General features: G+C 32.9%; 1 protein-coding gene across 2 annotated transcripts in view; it reads left to right on the top strand.

Moving 5' to 3' along the window:
- Positions 1 to 7,385: 7,385 nt before the first annotated feature.
- LOC117107888 (hormone receptor 4-like) overlaps positions 7,386 to 14,509 on the top strand; it is a 24,834-nt gene continuing 17,710 nt past the window's right edge. Inside the window, exons 1-2 of one of the 2 annotated variants that reach the window (XM_033249732.1) lie at positions 7,386 to 8,011; positions 10,463 to 11,330. In XM_033249732.1, coding sequence (XP_033105623.1) covers positions 10,466 to 11,330 — 865 coding nt within the window. In that variant the 5' untranslated portion in view covers positions 7,386 to 8,011; positions 10,463 to 10,465. The remainder of the gene's footprint in view (positions 8,012 to 10,462; positions 11,331 to 14,509) is intronic. The other variant, XM_033249726.1, reaches the window with a different exon arrangement.

Below are 14,509 nucleotides of genomic sequence, written 5' to 3' on the forward strand. Positions count from 1 at the left end.
TTCTGGATCCGCCACTGTAATGGGAAGTGGGGGGGGGGAGGGGCTGATATAAAATTCCCCAATGAATGAACTTTAGCAAAAAAGAATGTCTCCATTTCCGTATATTTTATAATTTCGCACGATTATTTTTTTCTTATAGGCCTATAAACAAGACGTCCTATGGAACTGCTACGATGGCGTATAGTGTTGATGTCGGAACGTCATCACGTGATCCGCACAATATCATCTGTGTGTTGATATACAGAGTGCCAAATCGTTCAAATGTATATAGCGTTGAATAGTTACAGTATATTGCGACGACCATATTTCAATCATTACCCTACTCAACACAACTGGCTCTTAGTGCAGTTGGCATGTTTCGCTTTCCTCAATTAAGGCAGTTTTCGTTTCAGGGTGCGAAATGGTCATGAAACTCTGTAAAGTATATTTATATCGTGATTATTAATTGCATTATTCTACGCCCGAGGCAGCAACAGATCTCGTACAAAAGAAGACAGAAGTTCAACTTGATGGGAGTATTTGAAGGTTCAAGCATTAAGATAATAAAGAATAATAAGTAATTAAAAAGATAATAACAACAATAATAATAATAATAATAATAATAATAATAATAATAATAATAATAATAATACTAGGCCTAATGATTATTATTATTACAGTATTATTATGCAAATTATTGTTTTATTATTGTAAGAAATACAATAATGTCAATAATCGTAGTAGTACAGTAATAATAATATAATAATGATAATAATAATACTGTAATAATAATATTATTATTAATAATAGTAATTAAAAAATACAATTTAAATATGAATGGCAAGGAGGCCTACCGTTTTAAAAAATCAAAAGGCTACTTTAATAAATACCCTTACAAGCTGCCTACTGTATACAAAGGTCAGAAATGTACATTCACGTATAAAAACATCATAAAATGAAACTAGGATTTTAATAAAGGTGAACTGCTAGGTGTACACGGAAGTTGCTCGAAATATTTAACGACAAAATAAACACACACATCGAGATAAAAATGGAAATTGTCTAGTCACGGCAAACATTATAGATAACACCGTCAACACGTCAGGCGGTAATGAGTAAATGCCTCTCAGACGATGGGCCTAGATATAAACCAAATTTGCTGGTAAAATATTGGCGAGCCAGTCTGTGTTGTTGTCATACATAGTATTTAAAAATCAAATAAAGTAAAAACAATGATCTGCAATCTGTGGTAAGAGGAACTAATCAAATAAATTCTTTAAATGGAAGAGGATACTCATGAACACAATTTACAACGAACAAAATTCAAACATTTTAATACCCTAGATCTATGCAAGTAAATTGCGCAGGCCAAGGACCGCGTGTCATAATTGGTACGTGATATTATGTAACAGCCTAAAAGCCTATGTGATGAAAGTCATTTCAGTGTGTTCGCGGATGATCACATGCCCATCTAGTTGCTCTTTAAATGTATCGTCTGGTCATTTTTTTAAATAAATGCCGAGTTAGCAGTTTTTAAATAGGACCCTGGATTCCATTGCCGGAATATCCCACATCCTGCATGGTCTTGACCCACACCTTGACCTAGTACTGTATAGTACAGTAGGTGAAGCTACCACCAGGGACGTCTACGCGAAGAAGCAAGGTGTAAACATGACGTTGACACGTTGTTAACATACCATTGTGGTGATCTATGGCTCTCACTGTTGGCTAATTATTCCTTGTCAATTTCAACCTGACCATTCCTTTAGCCGCAGATGATTCATAAGGCATGATGGTGGAAGGGAGAGGGGAGAATAGAGAATAAGGAAGGGACGAGAGAAAAGTAGCGCCCAGGTTGAGTGTCCTCCAGGGGCTCAGACCACTAGGATGACAAATAAATAGTGATGACAAAATGTAGGCCTATTTGGACACGTACCGTACTCAATGCCGTAGCCAGCTATTGGGACAGTCCCACACACATTTTCTAATGGGTCCAAAAAGAATGGGTCCACATTTTTAAAAATGGGTCCAAATTATGGAATTTTATGCATAAAATTAGTCCACATTTTTAATAATGGGTCCAGATTTCTGATATTTTGCCTAAAATAGGTGAACTTTTTAGAAAATGGGTCCAGATTTTTCATATTTTTGTAATGTGTCAAACTTATAGAAAAATGGGTCCACATTATTTGAATTTACGCGTAAAGTGGCCCGTGGGTCCACCTTGATATTTTCCCACACTGTTTAAAAACCCTGGCACGACATTGAACGATGCATACACCAAAATACCAAAGGCTCGGACCTTAAAGCTAAAAAATTGAAAAATCAATTCCGTACATGAATTGCTTTTATTTGTCAGTTACAGTACCTTACAATTAAAATTTGAATGAGAATTTTTTTTTCCTGTCAATTAACAATGTTAAATAATAGGCCTTACCCTACTAAATTTAAAACGAATAGGCCTACCTTTCCTGTTAGACCCTATTGGCTGGTAGGCCTAATAAATTAAATGATGTAGTAAAATGTCTGTAAATTAGAACAGTTATTTGATCTGTTTCTGGTTTTAGAAGTTAGTAACTTACTTTGATCCTTTATATTAGCTATTCAGAATTGTGTTTGGATTGTTGAATTTCTTCCCAATTTGTTGGCAGTGAGTGGTTATATTTTGAGCAATTCAAAGATTTTTAATTGATTGAGGTATTAATTAGCTTTATTCTTTTGGTAGTACCTAGGCCATTGTATTGCACGGAATATGTCTAAAGTATAGAATCAAAGTTCAATATTCCAAGTTGTGTTAACTTATACTTAAATGTTACATTTAGTGACAGTATGGTTAAAACATGTTGGTGACAAGAATTGTTTTTTTTTTCTTTCAAAAAACTACCTGTAGGCCTACCTGTGTTTATATATAAAAGTGTAAGATACCAAGGTTATTGTCATTTTACCTTCATACATTTTGTTCATTATAGGCCTTAAAATCCATAATGGAAAGGCTTATTCAACGTTAGTGCGAAACTCTTGACGAGGTTGCGTATACAATATAATGAATGCAATGCAACGTCAATATTCACGGCCGTATTCGACAAGAGTTCTTCGTTAAACCACGCCCACCTGCGCAGTGGTAAAATCCTACTTAACGAAGACGATTAGTCGAATAGTAGAAAACTTGCAAATACTCGACAAAACAAAATGGCTGCATAGTTACCGCGATACAAGCTGCGTAATCAATTGCTTCGGCTTGTGGCAGTATGGATTTTTTGTAAAAGAAATGTTTCCATCCAGTTTTTGAATTCTGTTAGCTACAATTATATTTTGACTTCATGTGGGTAAATATTATGATTTTTATTTTCTGAAATTTAATCTAAATTATATTAACGCAAATGTTGTTTCTAAACTGACCAATCGGCCATGTTTGTTTTGGTCACGTGGATAACTTAACGCAGATTAACGCACTCTTACGTTAATTTTCGTACGGTCAACGAAGTCTATTTTACGAACCAGTAGAATGAAAATAATACTCAACGAAAATTCGTAGTCAACGAAATGAAGCAGTCGATTATGCCCTTTATTTTACTATTTTAGCCTCCAGTATTTTATTGTTCAAGCATCCGGCATTGAAGATAATTATAAATAATAATAATAATAATAATGTTATATTTATATAGCGCAAATGCATAATGCCAATTTCCTTTTTTTTCCAAACATTTCTTCTTTTTTTTCGAACTTTTTTTCAAAGTGTTCTTAAGTTCTTTTTCTTTCATTGCACTACCACTTAATTTTCTCCATTATACGATCATACGGAATCGTTTTAAGATTTTAAATAAAACGATAAAGACACGAATTTAAAAACGACAAAAATTAACGGATCTGAAAGAAAGACGGGGTGCAAATTTGAAAGAGCAAAAACATAATAAGCTTCAAAACACTACAGACAATATTTTCTGGCCATGGAGCCAAGCCAATATACCGCACAGATACACCATTTTATCATTCACATTCACAACTCTAAATCCCATTCAGAAACCCAAAAGTCGGAGTGCAGTTTCTGCGCATGTGGAAATGCTATCGTCTGCTCAGCGCAGTTCAATAACACCGAGAATTGAAGCAGGAAGCGCGACCCGCTTTTTTGTGTTACCCGAATGAACTTGACGTGAACCTGACCGCGAACTCGGTGAACGACAATCACCTTCTTGAACATATTTCTCTAAAATAAATTTCAATCAAACGAATAACTACCATGAAATATATAACATTCAGTGAATAATTTTTGATTTATTATATTTTCATTTTTTTTTAACGTAAAACTGTTGAATATTGTTGAATTTCTATTTCTAAGTTATGTATACATAATAATATTAGTGATCGAGGCTGGATGAATTCAATGACTCACACAAACATTCCAGTCGCGAACGAAAATAGAACGCGGATAAACAAGTCGTGCTGTAGTATTCAAAGTCACGGTCGCGCAAGGTCGAGGTCAGGCGAGTGGGCCGATACTTGTACATAAGAATGAATTAACCTAGATACTGAACCTTGCGCTTTAAGCCGACGCTAACTGCACTTACTTTCATGTTCGGTTTGTCTTTCAGTGCAGTAGGTAGGCTGCGCAAGTGTACTGATCGAATTAATTGTATTCTGGGCTTAATTACTTCTTGATGCAACATTTCACAATCACCTGTGTTCTTTTTTGTCACTTGAAAAAAAATGCACAAAAAATATGTAATATTTTAAAAATTCATTCCCTCAAATTTTCGTTCGCCATATTGTGATATTAACTCAAAGTCATATTAATATTATCGCTATGCCTAGCGTACATGGTTAGGCCTATCAATCATAAGCCTATCAATGTTCAACATTCGTTATTTTTACTATATTACGGTACGGTTCTGTTTTTTTTTTTGTTTTTGTTTTGTTTTGTTTTTTTTTTTTTTTGTGCACTTGGGCTGTCATGTTTTCTTATCGCATGAGTGAGACGATTTCGTATTATGTGCTTCTTAAGTTAGGCTACATATCGCCATTACACGTATTGTTATCAAAAATTCAAATCCCAGGCAGCTCAGATGGCAAGAATTACAAATGTGAATACAAATTATATGCTAATTAAGCATAGATACCGGTAATTACAATTAAACAAAACTGCTAAAATGGAAACTGATTGGCAGAAATAAAGTTTACTCTCAATTAAGTCAATTGGACTTTTTTTTATTTTATTTTATACTATTGTATTACTGTTTTGATTCCTTATTAAATCCTGAAAAATGGTTTTTGATGTATTTATAGAGGTAATGTAATTAATTTTATTTCTCTTCTTTATGATGACCTATGCCATACTTAGTTCTTTTGCAATCAGTGTTTAAGTTCCTTATTAAAACACTACAAGCTTAGGAATTTTTTTGTCTCGTGGGCTAGACCTAATGTTTATTGTTTTGTGTTGGATGACTAATGAGTGAATGATGAACAAAATAATTAATACAGTAGCTTATTTATAATTCATCTGCGGATTGAATTCAGTGCGTGTGCGCGGCGTCAATTCGTGTCTTCAAAAGGCCTGCAATCCTGCACTGAACAGTGATTATATTAGGCCTATTCGGTTTTGCCAAGTGCAAAAATTTACAGTACGCTAACCTTCAGCGTTCAGTCTTTCTCTTGAATTGGAATCATAGTGGGTATAGCTAATAATAAATTATGAATTGCTAATGATTATTTGCTTGTGGCGAGAATACGGTATTGCGCCTGGTCATTTTGACGGAGCAACGGGCAGATTAGATAGAAATTAGCAAGGCCTATGGCTTATATAAACAAAAAAGCGAATCTATAATGATATCCAAAAAATAGTTTAAATTATAATTATGATGCAAAATACACTACAGTATTGGTAGCCACAGGCAAATCACATAATTGCCTATAAGCGAACGCGTTGCAAGGGACAACGCGTAGTTAACATCCGCGTTCAATGTGTTGCCTAGCTACAAAGCATACGGTACTGTGTACAGTTTTAGTTCAATCAATACTGTTGATATTTCCTATATAATAATAATAATAATAATAATAATAAAATAAATTATTTATTATATGATAATATCTTCAATATTATATCAATATTAAATCTGTTATAACATAGGCTAGTTATAGATTACATGCCAAAATGGCGGACTAATTCAGTTTTTTAAATGTTTTCTTTTTGATAGTGCTACCGTGTCTTTAAGGTAGGGCGGAAAGTAGATGAAAATAAAGTTTTAAGGATCATTTGTCAAGATGAATACCGTTGTTTATATTCATAATTTAGCATTTCGAATACGAACAATGCGCGACCTAGATTTATCGCCATTGATACCGTATGATCTATACCGATGACGTAGATTGACGTAGTTTATTTGTTCACAATAAAGCACTTTTTTGATAAATCGGCAAGCAACGATGATATTTTTGGAACGAATATCATTCAATATTCCTCTTTTATTATTGCCGGTATTTGATTAGTGCGCGTGTGCATTGCGTTATACAACCAGAGGGCAATGCCATTACCACAAAATTATGCGAACTTCATTATGCAACAATGTACACAGCACGAAAGCCGGTGTGGTTATCAGCTTGTTACCATTTGCTCAGACTGGTTCAAGCGATCATGCTACCGGGCAGAAACTTCCTGCGAGCTTTATAAATTACGAAGCGATGCATGCTCAAAACTCATATCTAAAAGTCAATTGCAAAAACCGAAAAATGTCATGTAACATTGTCTGTTAAATTGCTGAGTCTAGGCTATCAGAAAGTACAAAAATGTAGGCCTTTTTCGATGTATTTATGCGACAGCAAGCGACTGTGTTGACAGTGACCTCTGTGTTCGCGGTGAAAGCACTTCGTCGCTTCGTTACACATTCAGGGTATTCACGTCAAATTTGATGAGGTCGTTTACAATAGGTACTTGATTGTTAAATTTCCAATTTTCTTTTAATTTGTCCTCACTGAAAACATGTTTTAGATTGCATTATTGACGAGAAATATAATATAGGCCTACAAGAAAGCGGGTGACGTTAGGTTGTATTTTTTAATTGTTGTACTGTATTGTAAATGAAAATAATAATACAATTTATATACAGTAACATCTCCCTTACGAACCTTCAATTACGAAATGTAGAGTATGCAAAATAAAACACAATTGCCGTTTTTTCCCCCTTTTTTTCCCCCAAAAACACGATTATCTCCCCAAGGCTGAGCTCCACCTTTAAGGGTACTGTATTGCTTTTTTGTTGTAAAAAATGTTTAAAAAAAATAAACAAATAAAATTAGGATATAAATATTAATTAATCAATTTGAACGCAAACAGAAAGCTGCAATTGGGAGTAAAGTGTAATAAATGACCTTCAGCCTACGTTTTTTAACCCAGGCAAGAAATTGTATGCAACCCTGGTAGTCGTATTTGCCATATTTATTGTTCCTGAAATGCAGTATGGTTTACTCTAGCGGTATTGGTCACTTCGGACAATGACTTGGTGACCGGTCAGTGTGTCACAGGGCGCCCTCTTAATCTAGTGACCGGAAGAGGACACAGAATATTCCATCTCATCCCAAGCAGGGGAATCTTCTGCTGCATCGCTAGCGAAGTCATGCAGTCGCTCTCAAGATTTCCTCCAAATTATACGAAGTCGTTGCACCTTACCATACAGTAAAGATTCATTAGAATTACAGCTGTCTGGCCACTCCGTTAAATCTTTTAGCTGTGGCAAACGACAGCGGCACACAAGGTGGTTAGAAGCTCTCAGCGCAACGGTCAGCATGACATTTCTGTCTTCGGTCGTTCACCCATCCGTTGCCCGATCTGAATGCATAATTAATTAACCTGTACTTTCGAGCGACAACGCACGGCGGATAATCGTATTGTATTTATAGCCTATTTTCATGCTGAACTTCTGAACGCTTCGTGTAAAGGCCTACATTTGCTTGAGTATACAGTTTTGCTTACGTGCGGTCGGACGTCTGCTCAGTGATAGAGGTTCCATCACAACATTCTTTGAGCTATAAAGCTAGCATAACGGTAAGTTGTAGAAATATTTGTAATTTGTTCATTTTTACCGATAATTCACATTTTATTTAACTAAAATGTATGCTAGATCCGTGAACTTCGCCAGACGGTGCATCGTTGCTGGTAGCTAAACCTACAGTAACTTGCAAAGGCCGGAGTCAAGGTTAATATTAGACCTTTAGTTCAGTATAGTGTCAGAGTTTTTTATTAAGTATAATTGATTTCAAAGTTATAGTATTAATTTGTCAAATATTTTTATTTCATTTATCTTAGTCGGTAACATTGTTCATATATATAGCCTTGTTTTGTCTGATAATTATGATAACATCCTTATTATATTGACTTGCAACAATTGGGTAAAAAATGTCTGTCTATCTATGTCTATGGATATTTTCCCATATATATATATATTTGGATAACACATTAATAATTAAGCTTTGGGCTATTTACTTTACTTAAACAAAATACAATGTTGAATAAGAATTGGTGTTCCTAGATCACTTTTTGGTTATATTTTCACTAGCTTCAGTACTGATAGCCTACTACAGCATTATATTTTGTTTCCTTTACAAAGTGGTCTTTAATATTAGACGGAGACCTGTATTAGAACTACATAAAGTAACTCACATACATTTTAGTAATTAATTAGTTGCCTATATTGTTATTATTATTATTAATAATTTTAATTAAATTTATTCATGAGTATTGTATGGTTTGTTTGTTTCATTACCACACTTGAAATTATCTGACATGAAAAAGAAAAATTAATATTTAAGCATTTACTAAAAAACATATCTGAACTATAATATACAGTTTACACTTTAAAAAAATCATAATGTAAAAATATATTCAATTTAGACTAATTGTTTATCCCTTGGGGATTTTAAAACTCTGACTTCAGCTAAGTGAAAGAATGATTAAACTTAGTATAACAGGAAGCCTAAGTAATTTTCAAGTGATGAGGCTAATACTATAGGTTTATTTTGTATGTTCAAGTAAATCTGCTCTAGTATGGCTGTCTTATCTACTTTAGTTTCGGTCTTGTTTCTAGCTAACATGATCTCATGATTGTCAAATGTTTGGCTTTTACAATTAAACATTTTATAAATAACCATTAAACTGTCACTTTGCTTAATGTTAGTAAATTATATTGTTGATTTTATTTAAAGATACTCTTCTGTAGTCTAAAACACCAAACATTCAATTTAAAACATTAAATTTACTCATTTGAAATGATCAAATAATTACAGACAGAACAAAGAATAAACACACTACTTCTAAAATCCTTAACAATTTTAGCCATATTAAGGGTCTATGCACAGATATAAAAACAGTATAATTTATATGTCTTTGTAAATTAGCAAAAACAAATGTTTTCTTGTTTAAATTTTCAATGTCCGTAACTGACTTAAATTTATACACAAATTAAGCAATTCCCAAGCTCTTTATAAGTGAAAAAAAGCAGTTTTTACACTGAATAAATATTTTTATTTCCTTTTAATTTAATGATGAAATAAAAATACTGCAGTAAAAAATAGTTAAAAAACAATTAAAATGATATATTTTATAAATGTATGAATGTGTGTATATATAGCACTGTGGCTATGCGTGTAAAAAATATATGTTTTTCTAATATTGTTTATAAACTAGAACCTAATAATAACATATTACGAAGTATGCATTTTGTATAAAATAGCTGTATAACCTTTTGTTATGCATAGTTTTCAATTTATATTGCCCATTTAATAACAAATGTATAAAAAGACCATACTAATAGCATGGTATATTTGAAAAGGATATTATCAAAAAAAGTATTTTTATTGCAGAGAGTACATGCAACAAAAATAAAACTCTACGAACATCATTCTTTGCATGTTATTTAGAGTATTTAATCAAAAATTCCATATTTGCAAAGTAAAATCAGTAAAAAATTAATATATAAGTCAGGTCTTTAATTTCAGGATCTATTTTTAATAATGTTGTAACTTTTAATTTGAGAAAAGAGGTCAAGGAACAATCTTAATGTTTCAATGTTTATATTGGTTTCAAAACATTGAATGTTTGTTCATTTAATAAAGCCAATACACAACACAACATCAAACCCCACCCATCTCCATCTGGTTAAGAACTGAGGCCCTCTATAACCATAGCGTAAGTTAACTTATACTGCAGTACATGGCTCACCAACTTGGAAAATAATTTTACACTGCTGTGGTTAATTATTCTTCCTCTCGTATAATAGTCAAGTTATCAATGATTTATATGATTGAAATTGATATGACTCTTGCTAATCCATAACCTATGATTTAAATTGAAGTTTCTCGTAACTATAGGTGGGTTTATCATCACGCTCAAGCTCAACCCATTTTTATTGCATGAAAAAAAATTGCATATGCAAATTTACTTTATGGTGTCTAGGTATTGCACAATCGTAAATCCTTCCATTTGCGTTTGAACTTACAGATTATGAAGAGACGTACTGATGAGTCTCTGTGTCACATGACAAATAATAACGATGCCCCACCGCCGTTGAAGAAACTGCCGCCATCAAAACGTTGGAGTGAATTGTACTTAAAAGACGACCACAAATCACCATCGCCTATCAAAGGAGAGATGTTTAATCCACCAGATATGCTCAACAAATACCCTTTTCCGGGGCATCATCATCTTCCCCCACCACCCATGCTAGTAATGCCCGGAATGCTACCCACCCCACTGAACGCTTCTGCGAGAGAGAGTCTCTTAATTCGGACCTCAAGGGCTGGTATTAACAGTTTTGAACCGGTGATGACAAGCCTTGCATCTTACAGTGGACTTTCATCACCACGCGGGCACCACCCAACAACTGGCATCCCAAGTCCTGCCACTCCGTACCTACCCTCACCAATGAGAGGCAACAAATATGTGTGCTCTCCGTACTCTGTGATTCCAAGTACCAGTGTATCGCATTTTCAATTCCCACCACAAATACCTTACCAAGCGCAGCCGTTTTTAAAGGAAACTGAACAGAAACCAGTAACACAGAGCTCCGATACAGCATCCTCAACATCGTCGGGAATGGATAGTCAGGGGCAAAGTGAGGAAAGTAACTCGGACGTAGAAGATGAAGAATCATTAATGCTTTGTGGCATCTGTAATGATCGTGCCACAGGACTTCATTACGGCATAATTACTTGTGAGGGGTGCAAAGGGTTTTTTAAAAGGACAGTTCAGAACAAGCGTGTGTACACCTGTGTGGGAAGCGGGAATTGTGAGATTACAAAAGCACAACGAAACAGATGTCAGTATTGCAGATTCCAAAAGTGTTTACAAATGGGAATGATGTTGGAAGGTAGGTCAATCTCATATAACATCATTACAGTATTTGTGGTTTTGTATTGAAACGCACAAAAGAGCATTTAGTAGCAGGAACATTTATCTACATTTTGTCATTTATATACACAATGCACTACCGATACATCACAATATAAGTATTTTTGAAATAAATAACAAATTCTATGATAATATAGTTCTTCCTCATGTTTGTAATTTAACTAGTGTACAGAATTCTAGCAATCAAATTAACAGAATATTGAAGGGAAACAAAAATAATCATAAAACTAGTATACACAATATTACATATATATTTCATAATCCTACCAGGATTTTAAAGTTGTTTATTTTTTGTTTTGGTATATCATATTTTGTTTTTAATTGCTCAATTTTTTTTTGTGTGTAAATTCTTCATACTTTGAAGGACAAATAAATTCTTGTAGTTTATTGAAATAAAAATACCGTGCCACAACAATTAGAAAGCACAGGTTTCATTATGAAATGTAGGTTTCAGAACTACTTCAGAAAGGGTGAAGGTTTTGTTAGAAAGGGTAAACCACTAAAAATGATGGTGCTACAGTAACTATAAATGTGTCCAAAATTTTATTTTCATATTGGAAGCCAATAGATACAATTGTTTTTTTTTTTCTTGAAGAAATTGTAGACCTATTACTGTTTTGGTGTAGAATGTATTTTATTGTTATAAATGCACACATGCAGACAAAGTTTTTGTAGCTCTAATAGGTAATAGGTACAAATAACAAAGGTATCAAAAACAGTGTAGGTAAAAAACAAAATTGATTATAGAATGTGTAAATATATACAAATAGTTACCAACGTTACAATTATACTATGAGAAAATTATCTTCGAACGGCAGAAATATTTGATTAGTGACCAATTGTGCGAAAGCTGTTACTTGTCCATGAGTGACCATTCAAAGGTAATGTCCAGTGTTCTGTCTATTGATTTTATTTTTAACAGAATGACTGCCACACAGCTTAAGTTCCTGGCCTTGATGTTTCTCGAAAAGATACAAGTTATTGAAATTTGTTTCTTAATTATGTTATTTGCACCAGATTTTCATGCACTATAATTTGCTTGGTTTTTAAATGAACACAGATATTAAAAATGTAATCCTACCTTAGTATCTGTGATATAAAGAATATATAACAATAGACAATTTGAACATTTATGTGACAAAGATTGCAATTTTATTGTTTTTTATTCTTATAAAATATATTAACTATTTCCTTTATTTGACTACATCAATATTTCATATACTATAAAAATCATTGACTTGAGTACCAGTTTATTTATAGTACAGTATTTGAAAAATAAATATAGGAACCATACGAATTGGCAAGAAAAATTATCAAATAACTCGCTGTATTTATAAAAATTCTTTTTTTAATCCTTAAATTGGCTGATAATTTATGTATTTATTGTAGTAAATGCCTGTAGATTTGCTGAAAAACTTTTTTTTTCATCAGTTTCTTATTGGAATTTAATATCTTATTTTAATGAGCTAATACATGTGTTTAATTGAATTTTTGGGGTTTTTCTCAATTTTTTTTGGCAGACAGTGCATATCTAACTCGCCCTAATAATTGTAGGAATACTGTACAAAATATTAAAAAATTCAAAATAATAATACATCTATTATTACATAACTTTATTATATTAATATTAAGTTAATTTATATTAATCCATTTATACACTACTGTAAATGACATTGCTATAACCGAGGACCATAACACTAAAATATGAACAGCATTGCAAAACAAATGTACAGTAGAATTCCTTCCACCTCAGTATAATTTTAACATTAGCTATTAAACTACTTTCTATATAATTTCTCTCTATTTTTAGCTTTCATTAAGCTATTCTAATTTATTATATAATCAATTTTATAGGTTTGTGTTATGTACAAGTAAACTACGTATGTTTTTGTTTTATTTTCTTCACATTTAACAAGGGCATTTGCCAAAATGATGAAAAGTAGTTTTAGCAATGGGAGAACTCTAAGGTACTCATAAGATTTGAATCAGGAATCCTATAATTTAAAGAGCAAGCATATTAACCAACAAGTTACAGATCTGCTTACAAAAAGAAACCAGGATGTATTAGCAATTGGCTAAACCACAAAGTTCAAAAGGACACCAGTTTACATTAAACTAATTTTAATTTAAAATGTGCTATTTATAAGTTATATTAACATCACTTCCAACCTATACAGTATAAGGCATCTTACTGGTGGTGTTTCTGATTGAAAAGTAATAAAGTATAAATAATTTATTTGACGCAACACTTCTGGACCCAGGCTCAACTAACAAAACCATTGTGCAGTCTTCCGACAAACTTTACTTTCATGATATTAAAATTAAAACCACAATCTAGTCCTCTACCAGCTACCTACCAGCTTCTTAGTGTCACTATATATTAAGTGAATTCTTATTGGTCACAACCACCTCATGTACATAAAAAAAGATCAACTTATAGATTACGAGTGAGCTTTTAGGAATTAATTGTAATACCGTTTGTATTATTTGACCCGTTTAGGCATAAAGCTGAATGTACTCCCATGTTTGTCATTTGTGATCACACAAATTTAATTTCTGTTCATTTTAAAACACAGAAATCAGATTACAGCCTTCAAAATACCAAGTTCTACTGAAACACAGTGTAAACCAACAGATGTACTATTGTATAAAAAATCGAGGATCCACTGATTATTTGCAAACAGAATATGAGTATTGTGACTCCGAAAAATGACAGACGTGAGGCCATAATTGATTCTACATTTTCTTCTTTATTAGAACGAAATGTAGAATCAATTATACGTTTCGTTCTTTATTTATTAAAAACACTATTGTATTGTGTTTCAAAAAAGGAAAGTCCTATCATGACACCCCTGTATATAAATGTGATGCCCCAACCTTGAGGCCTTACAAATGACCTTTTATTTTCAGACAGTTACATAACAGGGTATTAAATTTGTCCTTGAGAGGATCAAGTTCCCCTAAAGGCTAGGATGTAAGAACAATATGACAACTTTAATTAATAATCCACTAATCAAACTTTCTTGCCTGTTTTCTCTCCTAAAAACTTTCTGGTCAGAAGCAGAAATGTTCATAATAATTAAGGCCAAAATAAAAAACCAATTAAGAGCTAATAGAAAAAATTATTAGATTATCACT

Source organism: Anneissia japonica, unplaced genomic scaffold (assembly GCF_011630105.1).
Source record: "Anneissia japonica isolate Jap-2015-1 unplaced genomic scaffold, ASM1163010v1 scaffold288091_len1417266_cov198, whole genome shotgun sequence".
NCBI classification, from domain to species: Eukaryota; Metazoa; Echinodermata; class Crinoidea; order Comatulida; family Comatulidae; genus Anneissia; species Anneissia japonica.